The sequence below is a fragment of the Microcaecilia unicolor genome, chromosome 2, assembly GCF_901765095.1.
Source record: "Microcaecilia unicolor chromosome 2, aMicUni1.1, whole genome shotgun sequence".
Lineage (NCBI taxonomy): Eukaryota > Metazoa > Chordata > Amphibia > Gymnophiona > Siphonopidae > Microcaecilia > Microcaecilia unicolor.
In genome coordinates, this window is record NC_044032.1 from 458,666,408 (window position 1) to 458,686,769 (window position 20,362).

General features: G+C 50.9%; 1 protein-coding gene across 1 annotated transcript in view; it reads right to left on the reverse strand.

Annotated features, from left to right (window-relative positions):
• ZNF638 (zinc finger protein 638) overlaps positions 1–20,362 on the reverse strand; it is a 426,212-nt gene that overhangs the window by 142,382 nt on the left and 263,468 nt on the right. Inside the window, exons 17-18 of the mRNA XM_030192174.1 lie at positions 13,505–13,546; positions 4,076–4,213 (exon numbers count right to left, since the gene is read on the reverse strand). Of these exons, the coding sequence (XP_030048034.1) occupies positions 4,076–4,213; positions 13,505–13,546 (180 nt within the window). The remainder of the gene's footprint in view (positions 1–4,075; positions 4,214–13,504; positions 13,547–20,362) is intronic.

Genomic DNA, 20,362 nt, shown 5'->3' on the forward strand with positions numbered 1-20,362 from the left:
CCACTCGGGACCTTCGAGGACATCGACGGAAAAATCGCGTCGGCGAAGTCAAAGTCGGCAATGGTGGCTAAAATCACACCACGAAAAAATCAACCGACCCGAGCGGCCACGTAGGCCGCAACGTGGCGTCCCCGCTAGAAAGCGAGGGAAAAAGGGGAGCGCGTGCTCCACACGCGCAAAAAAATTTCTTTTTTTTTTTTTTCTCAAACAATACAAACAAAATCAGAGGAACCGAACGGGATCCAAGCGACGATCCGCGTAAACGCGGTCGAAATCCGGCGGCTGAACAGAGAGAGAGGCAAACGCACCACTCTCTCAGTCGCGGAAAAAAAAGTAACTGGCGGGAGCGGTCGCGCACGGGCGGGAAGGCGGCCGCGCATGCGCGGTGGGCGTGGCCTGCGTGCCGACCGTCCCGCGAAGCTTCTTCCGGTTGGTGGGGGCTGCCGCGGACGTCAACCCAGTCGTGAGAACAAGCAGCCTGCTTGTCCTCGGAGAAAACTCCGATACGCTGCCCTCATCTACATCGGAGGAGACAAAGTCCTCCAAGGCCTGGGAATCAACCCGAGGGCGTTTACCTCCGGGGGCCTCAACCTCTTTACCAGACGAGGGAGCAGGGGCAGCGCTTTGCATAAGGAAGGCCTGATGCAGCAGCAAAACAAACTCGGGGGAGAAACCCCGCATACTGTGCACTTCCGCAGCCTGGGCTACAGCCCTAGACGCACCCTCAACCGGCGCTCGCAAGAGCGGGGGAGAGACATGCTGCGCATCCAAGATGGCGTCCGGCGCGACACTCCGCGAAGGAGCCGCGCGGGAAGAACGGCGCTTAACTTTAGCCGCTTTTGTGCCGTCGCCCAAATTAAGGGCGTTCATGGCATCAATGTCTCCCACCTCAAGGGCGGCCCAAGAAGAAGCCGTCCGAGCCGCGTGGCCGGCCAATATGGCGGAGGCGAGCCGCGGGGGATGGGCGTTTATGGCGGGAAAAAACCGCCACACCGGAGGAAGGACCGGGACCACTCATCGGTCACGAAACTGTCACCCAACAAGGGCGAATCAGACTTTAAGACCCCCGCATCCCCTCTGGAAGCGCACACGCGATCCGGGGAGCGACTCTTTGCGTCCTCGCCCTCCGACGCCATAGGCCACGTGGAGACCAATCGGGGAACCCCCTGCCCACTATAAAAGGTAAAAATTACCTGCTGTCCGCTCCGAGCTGTAACGACCTGGTATCCCAGTGAGAAGCTGCAATAAACGTTTAAATAAAAGTCGAAATAAACGCCTTTAAGGACGTTCAAAAATTTTTTTTTTTTTTAAACGGAGCCAGCGGGAGGGGGGAGAAAAGGAGGGACCTGGCGCCACCAGGTTTGCACTTGCTCAAGAAGAGCCCTCAACCCCAGGCACTCAACAAAACCTAAAAATTAGGCTTGGAGGCCTAGCCAGAGCTGCTGCTGTGTGTGACCACCACCTGCTGAGATAGAGAACATACTGAGGAGTTTCCGGCAGCACATGACCACATATAGGGAGGCAAAGTTTGCTCTCTATCTCCACCTGCTGGTAGATGGACACAACCACCAGTCTATAGATTGATCAGCATGATGATATGGAAGTTTCTGATTGGAGGGGCTGCCGTGGACGTCACCCATCAGTGAGAACAAGCAGCCTGCTTGTCCTCGGAGAATAGAAGGTATTCAAGCAGGGTCTGTGTAGAACAAGAGAGAGGATCTAGGGCCTTGTTGTCACACCAGACGTCTCCTCCGGTTTTTAGAAGAGCCTACCTTTCCTACTTCTTGCTTCTGCAACCTTTTACCTAGGAACCAGTGTACCTCCACCCCTTTGGGGGTGGTTTTCTTTGCTCTTTCATTCGATCATAACATCACTTTGTATTTGTTTCATTACCGGAGGTGGCTAACGCCTCATAGTACTATGTAAGCCACATTGAGCCTGGAAAAAGGTGGGAAAATGTTGGGTACAAATGTAACAAAATAAATAAATAAATAAATAGCAGAACAGATCGCGAATACCAGTTTGTAGCTTTAGAATTTTGTTTATATATGCTTTATGCAACTGAATGCTGGTAGGTCTTTTATCAGTGAAAATGTCAGTTGTAGTTTATTATATTTTTTGTGATGTGTTATTTTTTCTTAGGGGCTGTTTTGTGGGAGGGGCTATTTTGTCAAAGGCTGTTTGGTTAGGGTGTGAAAGGTCAAGGGTTATTTTGTTACAAGTCTGTTTTGTCAGGGCTATTATGACTGGGTGCCACTGGATGGCAGCCGAGGATGGAGACCTCACCGCACGTGAAGGGCCAGACACCACTGCAGCAAACGGCATGGAAGGTGCAAGCACCCCCGAAGCAGATTGGCGCAGCAATCCTTCCAGAAGCTCTGGAAGCAGGGCTCGGATGCGCTCGAGAGCTGCGATCGGAGGCTCCCGGCACCATGTGTCGAAGATCGGTGACTGCGCTTCTTCATTTTCGCTTGATGCCCGTCACAGACACTCCTCGGTACCGACGAGGACGTGGAATTCTCACATCTCCTTGGGGTCAGGTCTGACCATGGTCAGTCCCGGGGGGGCCTGCATAGCAGGAGGCCTCGAGGCAGGTGGAGACCCACTCGACACCTCAGTGCTTCCAGCGCGATTTGGTCTCTCAGCAGCCATTACCTCCGCCTCCTGGCGTCAATGCTTCCCTCGATGTCGACCTCATCGCTGCCAACCTCGGTACCGATGTCAATACCGATGTCGAAGGACTGGACCAAGCCCCAAAACGTTTCTCTCATTGGGCTTCTCGAGCTACTTGGGTCCGCTTCTTCATACGATGACACAGACTACAAAGCAGCTGGGCTGTGGTCGGGCCCAAGGCACTGGATACACCAGGAATGGGTATCGGTACCTGAGATGGTCCGGTTGCACCAAGTACAACATTTGAAGCCACTGGGTGTCCTCAATGACATGGAAAGAAAAATGGCCTCGGCGAAATCAAGAGACTTGATTGATTTTGCCGAAAAAAGGGGCACAAAAAAGAAACCCCACCGCATGGCCTAAAAACCGGCCCACATCTTCATCTGATGCACAGGTAGTTCAGAGTCATCTTCAGGGTCACTGAACTGCAGAAAATTCAATGTCCAATGTCTTAACCCTGGGCTAATCCTCATAAGTCAAATGGGACAAAATTACCCATCTCCCACTCTGAGAGGTGGACAGCTTCTCATGGGGATCCTTCCTCTGTGAGAACCTTTAGACACCCAAAAAAGAGTCAGGGTCAGACTCATAAAAGTATTCCCTAGTGGATGTCCAAATCTGTGCCTATCTTGAATACTGACATTGCATTAGGGCCTGGGCTTGAGGAATAGAAGCACCAGGGATTCCCTGAACACCGAGGGAGCCTCCTGCTCCGAGGGACTGAAAAACGACACTGGTTCAGTGTATATGAGCTCCGGTGCCTCTGGAGGTCTTGATATTGATGCACTATCCATAGGCAGTGGGCTTTCCTGCTAGGCTGAACTGTCTTCAGCCTCAGTATTGATGCCTTTGATGTCAGTCTCCTGCAACTAAAAGGCCCTGTGCAACAGCACTTACCTGATGACAGAGACATAGTAAGTAAAAACGAAAAAGAACTCATCTGCTGACAAGAGCTGAGGATAACAGTGAAGAGATGTCCAACCTGCTCTGCACAAAATTTAAGACTGATCTGATCCTGCGTGATGGAAACAGGTGGGAAGATGTGTGAATGCATGATGCAGCACTTCCAAAAGCTTCTAAAATAGTTACTGGGGAGAGTTCTTGTGTGAGAGGTCAGGATCACAACACCCATGAGTAAGAATATTCTCATTCTGCTTGTCCTTAGAGAAAAATAACTACACACAGAGATGCTATACCATCAACCATAAAATAAAGCATCTCAATTAAAAGTATACCCTAGGTTTAATACCATTCAAGAAAGTATTGATATGAATTTCTGCTAGTTTACAAGTGGTGCCACTTTCAAGCTGAGTAAATAGTTCATAAAAACTAACAAACATATTTGTCCCAGAACAGCAGTAGTTGTGTAAAATCTCTCAATGCCGTTAAAAATAAAGCATACCTTTCTTTTATTCTTTATCACTACATAGTTGTCTACTTTTCCAAAACGAAGTCCCATGCAAACTAGTTGAAATTCAGTGTACTGTTCAGCAGGTAAGTTACGAATATGTACAAACTGCTCATGGATATCTGGCTGTTCCTACAGTAAAGGTAGAACAAGAATTAGCACAAAGAAGCTTAAAAAGTTTAAAGATATTATGCAATATTTGCATTAAAACTGATAAAACCAAGGAGCACAGAAGATTAGTTAACATAAAAAAATTTAACTTATCTTTTCTAGATTGAATCCTTTAGTGTGCAGCTGTTTTCTGTTGGGAATTAATGTTTGGCAACCTTGCTTCAAAAATGTTCCATACCCTTATATGCTATTGGATATATTTTAGTTTCCAGTGCTTGTGTAAAAGTCCACCAGCGAAGAAAGCGAATGCTACATACCTGTAGAAGGTATTCTCCGAGGACAGCAGGCTGATTGTTCTCACTGATGGGTGACGTCCACGGCACCCCCTCCAATCGGAATCTTCACTAGCAAAGACGTTTGCTAGCCCTCGCGTGCCCATGCGCACCACGCATTCGCGGTCGTCTTCCCACCCGAACCGGCTCGTGTTCGTCAGTCCCGTATGTAGCAAGACAAAGACATGGGAAGACACAACTCCAAAGGGGAGGAGGGCGGGTTTGTGAGAACAATCAGCCTGCTGTCCTCGGAGAATACCTTCTACAGGTATGTAGCATTCGCTTTCTCCGAGGACAAGCAGGCTGCTTGTTCTCACTGATGGGGTATCCCTAGCCCCCAGGCTCACTCAAAACAACAAACATGGTCAATTGGGCCTCGCAACGGCGAGGACATAACTGAGATTGACCTAACATCTTATTCAACTAACTGAGAGTGTAGCCTGGAACAGAATAAAAAATGGGCCTATGGGGGGTGGAGTTGGATTCAAACCCCAAAGAGATTCTGAAGCACCGACTGCCCGAACCGACTGTCGCGTCGGGTATCCTGCTGCAGGCAGTAATGAGATGTGAATGTGTGGACAGATGACCACGTTGCAGCAATAATGGCTGACTTCAAGTGGGCCACTGACGCTGCCATGGCTCTAACACTATGAGCCTTGACATGACCTTCAAGAGCCAGCCCAGCCTGGGAGTAAGTGAAGAAATGCAATCTGCTAGCCAATTGGAGATGGTGCGTTTCCCGACAGCGACCCCCTTCCTATTGGGGTCGAAAGAAACAAACAATTGGGCGGACTGTCTGTGGGGCTGTGTCCGCTCCAGGTAGGAGGCCAACGCTCGCTTGCAGTCCAATGTGTGCAACTGACGTTCAGCAGGGTGGGTATGCAGTCTGGGAAAGAATGTTGGCAAGACAATTCACTGGTTAAGATGGAACTCCGACACCACCTTTGGCAGAAACTTAGGGTGAGTGTGGAGGACTACTCTGCTATGATGAAATTTAGTATAAGGAGCATGAGCTACCAGGGCTTGAAGCTCAATAACTCTATGAGATGAAGTAACTGCCACCAAGAAAATGACCTTCTAGGTCAAGTACTTCAGATGGCAGGAATTCAGTGGCTCAAAAGGTTTCATCAGCTGGGTAAGGACGACGTTGAGATCCCATGACACTGCAGGAGGCTTGACAGGGGGCTCTGACAAAAGCAAGCCTCTCATGAATCGAACGACTAAAGGCTGTCCAGAGATGGCTTTACGCTCTACACGATAATGGTAAGCACTAATTGCACTAAGGTGGTTCCTTACTGAGTTGGCCTTGAGACCCGACTCTGGTAAGCGTAGAAGGTATTCAAACAGGTTCTGTGCAGGACAAGAACGAGGTTCTAGGGCCTTGCTCTCACACCAAACGACAAACCTCCTCCACTTAAAAAAGTAACTCTTTTTAGTGGAATCCTTCCTAGAGGCAAGCAAGACACGGCAGACTCCCTCAGAAAGACCCAATGAAGCAAAATCTACGCCCTCAATATCCAGGCCGTGAGAGCCAGAGACTGAAGGTTGGGGTGCAGAAGCGCTCCCTCATTTTGCGAAATGAGAGTTGGAAAACACTCCAATCTCCACAGTTCTTCGGAGGACAACTCCAGAAGAAGAGGGAACCAGATCTGACGGGGCCAAAAGGGCGCGATCAGAATCATGGTGCCGCGGTCTTGCTTGAGCTTCAGTAAGGTCTTCCCCACCAAAGGTATGGGAGGATATGCATACAGGAGGCCCTTCCCCCAATGGAGAAGAAAGGCATCCGACGCCAGTCTGCCGTGTGCCTGAAGTCTGGAACAGAACTGAGGCAGCTTGTGATTGGTCTGGGAGGCAAAAAGGTCCACCGAGGGAGTGCCCCACTCTCGGAAGATCTTGCGTACCACCCAGGAATGGAGCGACCTTCAGGCCTTCAGCGCGTTCCGGACCGCTCGGAGCTCCAGGAGATTGATCTGAAGACCTGCTTCCTGGAGGGACCACACCCTTTGGGTGTGAAGCCCATCGACATGAGCTCCCCACCCCAGGAGAGATGCATCCGTCTTCAGCATTTTTTGCGGCTGAGGAATTTGGAATGGGCTTCCCAGGGTCAAATTGGTCCGAATCGTCCACCAGCACAGCAAATTGCGACAACTGGTGGGCAGGCGGATGACATCTTCCAGATTCCCTGTGGCTTGGCACCACTGGGAAGCTAGGGTCCATTGAGCTGATCTCATGTGAAGATGAGCCATGGGAGTCACATGGACTGTAGAGGCCATATGACCTAGGAGTCTCAAGATCTGCCGAGCTGTGATCTGCTGGGATGCTCTGAATTGGGAAGCGAGGGACAGAAGGTTCTGAGCCCTCGCCTCGGGAAGATAGGCATGAGCCGTCTGTGAATTCAGCAGAGCTCCTATGAATTCCAGAGATTGGACTGGCTGGAGATGGGACTTCGGGTAATTTATCACAAACCCCAGGAGCTCCAGTAGTTGAATAGTGCACTGCATGGAACGAAGAGCTCCCGCCTCTGAGGTGCTCTTCACCAGCCAATCGTCGAGATACGGGAACACGTGTAACCCCAGCTTGCGCAGGTACGCCGCAACCACCACGAGACACTTCGTAAACACTCGTGGTGCAGAGGCAAGCCCAAAGGGCAGCACACAATACTGGAAGTGACGTGTCCCCAGACGGAATCTCAGATACTGTCTGTGAGCTGGCAGTATCGGGATGTGAGTATAAGCATCCTTTAAATCCAGGGAACAAAGCCAATCGTCTTTCTGAATCATGGGGAGAAGGGTGCCCAAGGAAAGCATCCTGAACTTTTCTCGCACCAGATACCTGTTCAGGCCTCTCAGGTCTAGGATGGGGCGCATCCCCCCTGTTTTCTTTTCCACAAAGAAGTACCTGGAATAGAATCCCTGCCCTTCCTGCCCGGGTGGCACGGGCTCGACCGCATTGGCACTGAGAAGGGCGGAGAGTTCCTCTGCAAGTACCTGCTTGTAGTGGGAGCTGAAGGATTGAGCTCCCGGTGGACAATTTGGTGGGGTGGAGAACAAATTTAGGGTGTATCCACACCGCACTATTTGGAGAACCCACTGGTCGGAGGTTATGAGAGGCCATCTTTGGTGAAAAACTGTCAACCTCTCCCCCGACCGGCAGGCCGTCCAGCACGGCTACTTTGATGGCGGCTATGTTCCCATGGATCCAGTCAAAAGCCCGTCCCCTGCTTTTGCTTTGGAGGCGCAGGGGGCTGCTTAGGCGCACGCTGTTGACGGGAACGAGCGCGCTGGGACTGTTCCTGTGCCTGAGGAGGACTTCGGGCCGATTGGTTGTACCTAAGCTTGCTGTAAGCGTAAGGTGCAGCCTGCCTGGTCCGGGAAAAACGGCCACCAGTGGGGGCGGATGCTGAAGGCGCCCAGTGGGAGAGCTTGTCGAGAGCAGTTTCCCTGCTGGTGTAGTTGGTCCACCAACTGCTCGACCTACTCACCAAAAATGTTATCCCCCCGGCAAGGGACATCCGCCAGCCTTTGCTGGGTGCGGTTGTCCAGGTCAGAGGCACGCAGCCATGAGAGTCTGCGCATCACTATACCCTGGGCCGCGGCTCTGGATGCCACATCACAGGTATCATAGATACCCCTGGACATGAATTTTCTGCAAGCCTTCAGCTGCCTGACCACCTCCTGAAAGGGCCTGGACTGCTCCGGGGGGAGCTTGCCAACCAGGCCCGCCAGTTGCCGCACATTGTTCCGCATGTGGATGCTCGTGTAGAGCTGGTATGATTGGATCTTGGTCATGAGCATGGAAGAATGGTAGGCCTTCCTCCCAAATGAGTCCAGAGTGCGAGTCCTGCCCCGGGGGCGCCGAGGCAGTATCCCTCGAACTCCTTACCCTTTTGAGAGCAGAATCTACGACCGCTGAGTCATGTGGCAGCTGAGGCCGCATCAACTCCGGGTCTGTGTGGACTCTGTATTGGGACTCCGCTTTCTTAGGGATGGTGGGATTAGATAAAGGCTTCAACCAGTTCTGAAGCAGTCTCCTTGAGGACATTGTGCAATGGTAACGTGGAAGACTCTCTAGGTGGTGATGGATAGTCGAGGACTTCGAGCATCTCAGCCCTCGACTCATCCACGGTGACTACTGGGAAGGGAATGCCAATAGACATGTCCCGGACAAAAGAGGCGAAGGAGAGGCTTTCTGGAGGCGAGAGCTTCCTCTCCGGTGAAGGCGTGGGGTCGGAGGGAAGACCCAAAGGCTCCTCGGAGGAGAAATATCTGGGGTCTTCCCCCTCCTCCCACGAGGCCTCCTCCTCGGTGTCAGACATGAGCTCTCTGAGCTCCGACCGCAACCGGGCCCGTCTCGACCCCGAGGAACCACGTCCTTGACGATGGTATCGAGAGATGGACTCCCGCGCCGGCGAGAACGAAGCTCCCTCCATCAACGGGGATTCCACCTGAGTGGCGATCGAGACCGGTGCCACGAAGACCGCATCACAGGACCAGAGCCAGCTGGCGCTTCCATCAATGGCACCCCCGGTGCCGGCAAGGCCTGGCGCATCAGCCCCTCCAGGATCCCTGGGAGGATGGCTCAGAGGCATTCATCCAGGCTCGCTGTCGGGAGAGGCTGGGGGGGCCGGTGCGGGCGTCGGTGCTGGAAGCTGCCTGGGTCCAGGAGACGGTAGAACTGCGCATCGATACCCCTTCGATAGAGGGGGAGCGCTCCTCCCGACGTTGGCGCTTCTTAGGGATCGTGTCTTCTCTCAACATCCCGGAGCTGCCAGTCCCATGCGCCATGGGCGACCGATGACGGTGCTTCTTCGCAGCTTTCTTTCGATGCCCGTCATCGGTGCTCTGTGGAGGACGAGGAGGAGGTGGAGTCTCCACGCCCTCTGGGGGTCGGATCCAACAGGGTTCGGTCCCGATGGCCCTGAGCAGCGGGAGTGGCCGAGGCAGACTGCCCACGCGGTCGTTCACCGCCGCCGTCGCTGGCAGGTCGTCGGGCCAAGGGAACTTGTACTCCTGGGGTCGGTGCCATAGTCGGTGTCGAAGACGTCAACATCGGTACTGAAGACCCGGCGCAAGTTCCAAAAAGACGGTCCCGAAGAACTTGCCTCGCCACAAGGTGCACGCCTTGGAATTATGCTCCGGGCCGAGGCACTGGAGACATCAAGCGTGAGGATCGGTCTGCAAGATCTGTCGGCCGCACCGACCACACTTTTTGAATCCGCTTGAGACCTTTGAGGACATCGACGGAAAAATCACGTTGGCGAGGTCAAAATCGTCGATGGTGGTGGTAAAAGGGCACACCACAAAAATAAAGAACGGACGCGCGGGATGAGGCGAAACAAATGGAGAAACTCGACGAAAAGGAAAGGAAAAGCCCAATAAAGAAAATCGCGGACTAAGCCGCAAATCGGTTTTCCGGGGCTGACACGGAGAGGGACGAAGACGCGTCTCTCTCCAGTGCGGAAAGCGAAAAAACTGAGCGGGAACAGTCGCGCACGGGCGGGAAGACGGCTGTGCATGCCCCGCGTGCGGGACCTCCCGCGAGATTTTTTCTTCCGGTTTGAGGGGCTGCCGTGGATGTCAACCCAGTCGTGAGAACAAGGAGCCTGCTTGTCCTCGGAGAACTTTTGTTTATTTTACTTGCAAAATATCTGATTCCTGGGCCGCGGACGTCGACCCACATGTGAGAACAAGCAGCTTGCTTGTCCTCGGAGAATGACTTTTTTGAAAAGTTGTACAAACTTCACAATATGCCCGGTACTGAGAAGGTTTAGGTCATGTTAGTAATATTACACTGGACATACAAGGACATTTTTGATTCTAGTTTTATTGAGGGGGGAGAAATAGTGCCAACTGTGGGTGTGGTGTGGTGTGCAGGAGGGGGGCAAAAAGGGTTAGGTGGGGAAGGAAAAGAGAAGGGGATATGCTGTTTGAGGGACATACTAGTTCTACGTATGTGTATGGGGAGAAGGCAGAAGATGGACAGTTTAGCTGCATTTGTGTGGTGAGGAGTGGCAAAGAGAGAGAGGCAAGTCGGTATATGAATATAGGGGGCAGAAATATGGCAATGTGCATGGAGGGACAAGAGCGAACAGTAGAGGCTGGCTGTAAGTGTGTGGGGGAAGGGGTCAGAAATAGGTGGTAGTGTGCATTGGTGAGAAGAGGCAGAGAGAGGGGTTGCATGTGTGCATAGGGGGGCAGAGAGATAAGAGGTGGATAAGAAGGATGGACTGGCTATGTGAATTGGTGGATGAAAGACAGGGACGGACTAACTATGGGTAGCATGCACTGAGTGAGGGGGCAGAGATGGAGGGGCTGGCTGTGTGTATTGGGGGTAGAGGGATGGATGGGCTAAGTATACATACGGGGGAGGATACAGAGAGAAACGTCTATGGGTGTGTATTTGGGGCATGAAGATGTGGCAGTATGCGTTTAGGAGACAGAGGAGGGCACAGGATGGCACTGGAGAGGAGTACAGAGGGACAGTGGCTATGTGTGTGGGGGAGATCAAAAGGCTTTGGAGCAGAAAGAGGCTGCAGTGTACATGGTAGAAGGGGGGGGATGACAAAAGAGATGTGTTGGCCATGTGAATTAGTGAGGAAGGAAAGATATGAGAGGGGGATGGGATGGCTGTATGTGTGTGGGGTGGAGACAGAAAGGGACAGCAATGTGCACTGGGTAAGAGGGGGCAGACAGATGGAGAGGCTGGCTGCAGTGGCGTACCAAAGGGGGGGGGGGGGGGGCAGGGGGTCCGCCTCGGGTGCACGTCGCTGGGGGGATGCCGCGCGCCTGTCGGCTCTTCGTTTTCATGCTCCCTTTGCTCCGGAACAGGCTACTTCCTGTTCCGGGGCAGAGGGAGCATGAAAACCAAGAGCCGGCAGGCACGCGGCACCCCGCCCCCCCCCCCCAGCGGCGTGCACCTGGGGGGGGGGGGGGGGGCGTCGCGCTGTTCTGGGGGGGGGGGGGGCGCATCGGCGATCAGCCCCGGGTGTCAGCCCCCCTAGGAACGCCACTGGCTGGCTGTGTGTACTTTTGGGGGGGGGGGGGGGGGGGGGGAGAGAGTGAGGCTTCCTGTATGCAAGTGAGGGGAACAGAGAGGGACAGCATGGCACAGAAAGAGGGGGGAGGGAAGAGACAGAGGGGGATGGGCTGCTTGCATCTATGCGAAGAGGGAGCAGAAGGAGACAGCAGTATGCACTGGGAAGGGGAGGCAGATAAACAGGATAGATGTGTGGATTGGAGGTGGAGGAACAGATAAGACGATGGATGTGAGCATGGGGGTGGGGGAAGGCAGAGAGGAAGATTTTTTGTTTTACTGCTTTATGCATTAAATCTTGTCATGGTCCCTATATTTTCTCCTAAATTTCTACCTAATGCTGTTTTAGGCTTTTTAATACTATACCTTTTAGTTTAAAGAATATTTTCTGACATTCTGGAATCATGTGGCCAGTGGCCAATGATTAACAAACATGACAACTTTAATGTGCCACAAGGATCAGGCAAGCTTGAAAGTGTGCCTCAAAATTTTAAAAGGCTGAGAAGCACTGCTCTATAAATTAGGGCTGCCCGTTATTTACAAATTAATGATTAACCGCCCTCCCTCTCTCCCTCCCCTGCAAGCCCTGCCTGGTATCTCTTCCTCCCCTCCCAGACCGCTGGTGGCTCCCTTCTTCTTTCCTCTTCCGGTTTATGTCTTATTTGCAGTAAGCTTTCGCCCTGCAGCAGAAGCGTATTGAAACGTTACCTCGGCCTGCACCCATCATACCCCCTTCTAACACACTTCCTGTTTTCAGAAGGGGGCGCAGAGCCAGAAGGAAAGGGCCCAGTGCAGGCCAAAGCAGTGTTTTAATATACTGTTACTGCAGGGTGAAGACTTTTTGCAAATAACAAGGTGGTAAATTGGGAGGGGAGAGCCGCTGGCGGTCCGGGAGAGATGGCAGGCGAGCGAAGGAATGAGGCACATTAGAGAAAGAGAACGGGTGAAGGTGCGGGAGGAGAAGCACATTACAGAGAATGGGTGAAGGCGCGGGAGGGGAAGCACATTACAGAGAATGGGTGACGGCCCTCTCCAAAGCTACAGTACCTGTTCAATGGCTAGTGGGGTAGCTTAAGCCCTGCCAGCCGAAGAAATCTGCTGCCTGAGTCACCCCCTTCCTCCTTGTACTGCCTCAGAAGTGAAGATATCAGACGGGTGCCTCCAGTCATCAACATTTGTACTCCCCAAGAAAGCTCACTTCCTACACAAGGAGGAAGGGAGATGCTTTGGCAGTAGATTTCTTTAACTGGTTTCAGCATCCCCACTAGCAAAAGTATGATATCTATTGTGAGGTGGGAGAGGAAATGTGTGCTCCCAGACTATCCCTATGCTACCCCCCTCCCCTCAATGTCGGCTAGCTATGCCCTGATTTAAATCAGGCGATTAATTGCTATTAAAAATCTTAATCGAAATGCATCCTGAGATGTCACAGGAAAACTGTGGTCCTGTCTCCGTCTGCAGGCAGGATATCATACCTATACATATCGACTGGTCTGGCAGGAGAGCAAGGAACAAACATTCACAGAAAGAAGTGAATACATGAAAGTGGAAAACAGAATTGGAACAGAGATTAGGAAAGTAGGAAATACACACAAAGGATCCTTTCCCAAACAGAGTTCTTTATAGACTATGAAATCACAACAAGAATTAGCAGGGCGTTGTACTCTATTTGCATTTTAATCATTTTTATACTTTTACTGCAGCCAGTCTATCAAGGGAGTTATACTACAGTAAATCTATATAGTGTGATTAAGTAGGGGATTTCATGATGATTTTGAGTAGTACTAAGATTTAGTGGCCATACTTGTATGAACTGATCTTTCAGGGTGCAAAATCTAATATACGAGTTTTCAAGTCAAATAGATTCCATTACTGAAGGAACCTACTTGAGATTGTCAAAATCACATAAATCAGTAACCTTAAATTGAAAGCAAAAAAGTTCACTTACCTTAGATTCCATTTCCGCTATTATTTCAGTAAATATTGCCTCCTAAAAACAAACAGGAAAGTCAGGCAACTGAAAAGTCCTAAAAATGTTAAGAAAATTAAATGCACATTACCATTAACAGGCAAAAATAATCATAGTTGCTCTCTATGGACAGATATGATGAGTCAGCTACACACTGGTGATGTCATCCAATGGCATCATGGCTGAATTAGCTCTCCTAGACCCAGATGCTCAAAACTCCGAGAAACACTGCCAGGTCAGCACAGAGCAACAACTCCCTAATGCTCAACACTAATGAGATACAAATATAGGAGTGCTCATAGCGTTCAGCATTAGAGAGTTCAACGAGAGGACAAGGTCTGGCGCATGTGCTGAAGAGTTGTGAATTAAGAAAAACTCTTGAGCGCATGTGGTGGACGCCCAGCTCAGTATAGCAGCTGCACAAGCAGCTTACAGTGTTCTGGTAAGGAAGAGGATGGGAGGGAGAGCGACCCAACCCAGAACGTCAGAGGTATTTCCAGGGTATCTTTTTAGTTTGGTTCCCTTTAACCCTCATAGCAACAGACGGAGGGGGGGGGGGGGGGGGGGATTAAATATTTCTTACAAACTATTCTGATTTTCAGGCAGTGTCCAATTTCTTTCCAGCTGTCTTTTTGTGAAGCCTGAGATGCAAGGCTGCCAGCAACACCAGTCTCCCCATTCCTCTCCACGGCTCAGCACAACCCTAACGTCAGCTATGAGCTGGCATAAGGTTGACGACGGAAAGAGCACCTTTGTTTGGCATGCTGTCCCACTAAGCATTGGGGCGGAATAGGGAGTGACCTGATTAGAATGCATTTCCATGCTCATTGTACTGGTAGCCAGCGAGCTCATTGGTTCACACTCTCATTGGCTCTCAGCGTTCTGCGATACCACATGTGGATGCTAATGATCTCTTGCACTCACATTTGCTTCTGAGCTTTGAGGACCTAGAGATCAGATCTGAAAAAGGTCTTTCTGAACATGTGTGGGCCACCTCCTAACACAGTACCTACCCATCTCCTCTCCAGTCTGTTGAATCTACTCTTCCAGGTGAATGGATCCTTCTCCTTTTCTCTGTTCTTTTTGTCCTTCTACTAGGCTGCCCTGGACCTGCCTTCTGATGAACCTCTGTGCCAAGGAAGGTATCTATTCCCAATGCAGGTCCAGGGCAACCTATTAGAAGCTCAAGTGGGGTCAGGGAATGAAGGCCATGTAGGTGGTCAGCAAGTGAAGCAACCTTTGTTATTGGCTCAGCAAAGACCTTCCCAGGTCACTGTGCCTTACTATTATACTAAAGTGGGGGTTTTCTTTCTGAATACTGGGCTTGTTATTTAGTCCTGGTGTCAAACCTAACCCTTTGCTTTCTATACAATGTTCCCTTACTTTTTACACTGTATGGGATGGAAAACTGAAGCTTACCTGATAATTTTGTTTCCTTTAGTTCCAAAGGATCAGTCCAGACTAATGGGTTATGCCCACGAACCAGGAGGTGCAGAGCACTAATGAGTATGCTTTATAGTTCTGTACTGCCAGCTTCAGCCAGTATTTGCTAGCTAAGCAGTGGAAAGTGACAGATATAGAGAAAAAACTCCTGCCCCCTAGAACAACCTAACGAATAGGAAAAAAACAAAACAACACCCCCCCTAAATAAGTAGAAACATGTGCCTTGGACTCAACAAACCAGAAGAATGTACAGGCAAAAACAGCAATGTTGGAAGGAGGGGTTCTGGACTTATCCTTTGGGAATAAAGGAAAGAAAATTATCAGGAAGACTTAATTTTTCTTCCATTATTATTATTATTTGTTGCATTTGTATCCCACATTTTCCCACCTCTTTGCAGGCTCAATGTGGCTTACAATCCAATAGTGGAAATACATGAGAAAGTATACATTTAGTAATAACAGAAGGATTTTGGTTAACATGATAATGATAAAACATGATTGTATTTTAAGCAAACATAGCAAGAAAGGTGAAATTAGACCTTACCTGCTAATTTTCTTTCCTCTAGACCCTCCAGACCGGTCAAGTCGCATGGGTTATGTCCTCCTACCAGCAGAGGGAGACTGAGAAACACTGAGCTTTTGAATACTGTATATATAACCTGTGCAGTACATCCACTAGCCAGTATTTTCTCAGTCTCAGCAGAGGTAGAAGGACAGCCTGTGCAGTCTTCAATAGTCTGGTGGAGTAGTTTTGCTATTCGGTTAAGGGCAGTTTACTCTTCTTGCCAATTTATTGGTTTTTGAATATACCCTGTACGTGTGTTGTCTAAAAAAAAAAAAAAAGTGCTTTGGGGCCCTGGGTCCGGTGGGGCCCAGTTATTCTCCCTGGGGTGTCACACCTGTTTCAGGTCCCCCCCCCCCCCCCCCCCCCCCGTGCTGCTCTCTATTGAGATTTCTGGCAGCTTTGTGCCTCGGCTGCTTTTATTATATTGTAGCCTTGAGTGCCTTCCACTTCTCAGCTGCCAATTTGGGGTGATATCTCTTTAAGAGCTATCTGGGCCTTTATCTGACTAGGAACGGACGGCAGGTTCGGTTCCTGTTTGTAACGAGAGAGCAGTAAGTTAGATTTTTGGCGCCGCTTCGCACAGCGTGTTGTTAACTTCAGAGTTATGGCCGGCAAACTCCTCCGGTGTCGTGCATGTTCGCACCGCAATTTAGAAACTCCGGGAGGACAGTGTCGGATGTGCGGCGAACCGAAGCAGGCCTCGTCGATGTCGGCTCCCCGTTTTATCTGCGGAGGGTCCAGCAAATTCGGGGGTGTCAGGGGCAGCGGGAACTCTGGCAGGGCTGGCGTCGGCGATTTTAGTTTTGGCGGGAACGTCCGCCATTTTGGATTCCGCGCGTCCCGCGAAATCTGCTGTTTTTGGGCCTGCTGCCCCTGTGTCGGCTCCGAAAGTTGTGCCTGAGGTCCAGGAGGCCTTGGTTTTCCTCTGGAGTTTGTTTGGACCCTCTACCAGGCCTGGAAGTCGGGACCCCCTCCTTTAGGGGAGGAGACTAGTTCAGCACTGGCTAAGAGGCCTCGGTTTGACTGGTCAGACGACGGGGAGGGATTCTCTCCGGTAGGGTCTGAAGGTGCTCATAGTGAAATAGGGGATCCTGAGGGGTTTGAAGGCTCGCAGGATCCGGATTTTGTGGTTCCTGGAGAGGATCTTTCTGTAGTGAGGATTTTTCATAGGGAGGAACTTGTGGGAGGGTCGTGCAGGAATATTTAAGAACTATATAAGAATTGTGGAAGCAAAGAAGCACTGACATTTGGTCCTCAAAGCATGGTGGAGGAGCAAAGGACACCGGCATCACCTGTATCCGAGAATTGTTGCCACAGAGAGGGCTGTCCTGTGGAAGTGGTGCTGATGCATAGTCTCCCTGAAGCTAGGTCACCACCTCGAATTCAGCTCCTTGATCTTTGCAGGCTTTCTCTGTACCAGCACTGGCCCAGCCTTTACTGACGTCATATCTTGGCTCAGCGTGATGCTGAATCATTGAGGGCATTGGTATCGGCCATGGTGCAGTTCCAGCCCGTCTTGAAGACCTGTGCCCTGTTTGTCAGGCGTTTGACACCGGTGCCCCGTCAGACATTGGAGCCAGCACTAGCTGATCCAGTGCACTTCTTCAGCCCATTATGGGAGGAAGCGACCCCGGAGCCCAGGAGGGTGCTTTTACCTCGGCACTCTCGCCCAGAGCCTGCTCGTGTATCCAGAGGTCTGAGGCAAAAGTAGACTCGGATGTCTCATGAAGAATACTTTGCGGAGTCTGATATGGACCACTTCTGGGGACGTGGAGTCAGAGGAGTTCTCTGAGAGATAGCAGAGATTGGGTGGCAGAGCCGGTGGTGGGAGGCAGAGCCAGTGGTGGGAGGTGGGGCTGGTGGTTGGGAGGCAGGGATAGTGCTGAGCAGACTTATACGGTCTGTGCCAGAGCCGGTGGTGGGAGGCGGGACTGGTGGATGGGAGGCGGGGATAGTGCTGGGCAGACTTATATGGTCTGTGCCAGAGCCGGTGGTGGGACTGGTGGATGGGAAGCGGGGATAGTGCTGGGCAGACTTATATGGTCTGTGCCAGAGCCGGTGGTGGGAGGCGGGACTGGTGGTTGGGAGGCGGGGACAGTGTTGGGCAGACTTATACGGTCTGTGCCAGAGCCGGTGGTGGGAGGCGGGGATAGTGCTGGGCAGACTTATACGGTCTGTGCCCTGAAGAGGACAGGTACAAATCAAAGTAGGGTATACACAAAAAGTAGCACATATGAGTTTATCTTGTTGGGCAGACTGGATGGACTGTGCAGGTCTTTTTCTGCCGTCATCTACTATGTTACTATATAAGAAAATATACATTTAGTAATTGCAGAAGGATCTTGGGTAACAATAGCGAAAAACATGATAATAGTTTGGCAAGCAAATATTGTACAGGCAGTTCTGGATATGTGTACAGGAGTTCATATTTGTTGATCATTGTTGTATGCCTTGTTAAAGAGATGGGTCTTCAGTAGAATTCAGAAGTTAACTAGTTCATAGATCGTTTTTAAGTTGCGCGGCAGCGCATTCCAGAATTGTGTGCTCAGCTAGGAAAAGGTTGATGCATGTGTTAGTTTGTATTTCAGACCATTATGTCCCCAAAGGATCAAGTCCAGACTAATGGGATGTAGAAAGCAATGCTTACATAGGGTGGGGCTCAGTGTTGCCAGGTGGGCGGTTTTACCGCCCAATTGGGCAGGTTTTCGCCAGCGGCGGCGGGAAAATTTCGCCGGCCCCGAGATGCGGATTTTTGGGCGGTTTTCCCGTCGCCGCTGTGCGAGTTCGGCGGTTTTTTCCGGGGCTTCTATTGGTCCAATTTGGTCCAATAAAAGCTTTTCCAGGCCTTCTATTGGTCCAAATTGGACCAATAGAAGCCTTTCAGGGGCGGGGTTGACGTCAGGGATGACGAAGGGCGTGGGGCTAGTGATGCGGAAGACAGGGATTGGCTACGGGCGGGTTTACGGCTGTTTCAGGCTGGGAAAATTTTTCCCAGCTGGCAACCCTGGTGGGGCTGAGAAACAGCAGCGGAGATTATACTGGCTCCAAAAGATGTCTTCGCCATAGCTGACAAATCCAGATGATAACACTTAGAAAAGGGGTGAACAAACGTAGATTAAGGTGAGCTGGTTGCTATTGTGTACCTGGATTTTCAAAAGGCATTTGACAAAGTACCTCATGAAAGACTCCAGAAGAAATTGGAGAGTCATGGGATAGGAGGTAGTGTCCTATTGTGAATTAAAAACTGGTTAAAAGATAGAAAACAGAGTAGGGTTAAATGGTCAGTATTCTCAATGGAGAAGGGTAGTTAGTGGGGTTCCACAGGGGTCGTCGTCTCTTCGCCACCCTTAACTCCCTCCCTCAAAGTGCCCGCCGCTCCCCCCCCCCCCCCCCCCACTCTCTCCTCAATCACTGGCTGACTACTTCTGCGACAAGGTACAGAAGATCAACCTCGAATTCACCACCAAACCTTCTCCTCCTCTTCACCCTATAGCCCACTCCTTCAACCAACTCATGCCTCTCCTTCTCCTCTTTTCCTGATATCACAGAAGAGGAAAGCACTCATCTTCTTTCCTCCTCGAAATGCACCACCTGTTCTTCGGACCCCATCCCCACCAACTTACTTAACACCATCTCTCCTACTGTCACCACCCCCAATCTGTCATATCCTCAACCTCTCTCTCTCCACTGCAACTGTCTCTGACACCTTCAAGCATGCTGTAGTCACACCTCTGCTCAAAAAACCATCACTTGACCCTACCTGTCCCATTTCCCTCCTACCCTTCCTCTCCAAGATACTTGAACGCACCGTTCACAGCCGTTGCATTGATATTCTCTCCTCTCATGCCATCCTCGATCCACTTCAACCCAGCTTCGCCCCCTACACTCGACAGAAACAGCACTATCTAAAGTCTGCAATGACCTGTTCCTTGCCAAATTCAAAGGTCACTACTCCATCCTCGTATCCTCATCCTCCTCAACGTATCTGCTGCTTTTGACACTGTCAATCACAATTTACTTCTTGCCACACTGTCCTCATTTGGGTTCCAGGGCTCTGTCCTCTCCTGGTTCTCCTCTTATCTCTCCCATCGTACCTTCAGAGTACACTCTCATGGCTCTTCCTCCACCCCCATCCCGCTCTCTGTTGAAGTTCCTCAAGGATCTGTCCTTGGACCCCTTCTTTTTTCAATCTACACCTCTTCTCTGGGCTCGCTGATCGCATCTCATGGTTTCCAGTATCATCTTTATGCTGATGACACCCAGCTTTATCTCTCCACACCAGTCATAACTGCGGAAACCCAGGCCAAAGTATCGGCCTGCTTGTCCGACATTGCTGCCTGGATGTCCAACCGCCACCTGAAGCTGAACATGGCCAAGACCGAGCTTATTGTCTTCCCACCCAAACCCACTTCTCCTCTCCCTCCAACTCTCTATCTCAGTTGACAACACCCTCATCGTCCCAGTCTCATCTGCCCGCAACCTTGGAGTTTTCGACTCCTCCCTCTCCTTCTCTGTGCATATCCAGCAGATAGCCAAGACCTGTCACTTCTTCCTCTACAACATTGGCAAAATTCGCCCTTTCCTCTCTGAGCACACCACCCGAACTCTCATCCACTTTCTCATTACCTCTCGCCTTGACTACTGCAACCTACTCCTCACTGGCCTCCCACTTTGCCACCTATCCCCCCTTCAGTCCGTTCAGAACTCTGCTGCACGTCTTATCTTCCACCTGGACCGATATACTCACATCACCCCTCTCCTCAAATCACTTCACTGGCTTCCGATCAGGTACCGCATACAGTTCAAGCTTCTCCTTCTAACCTACAAAT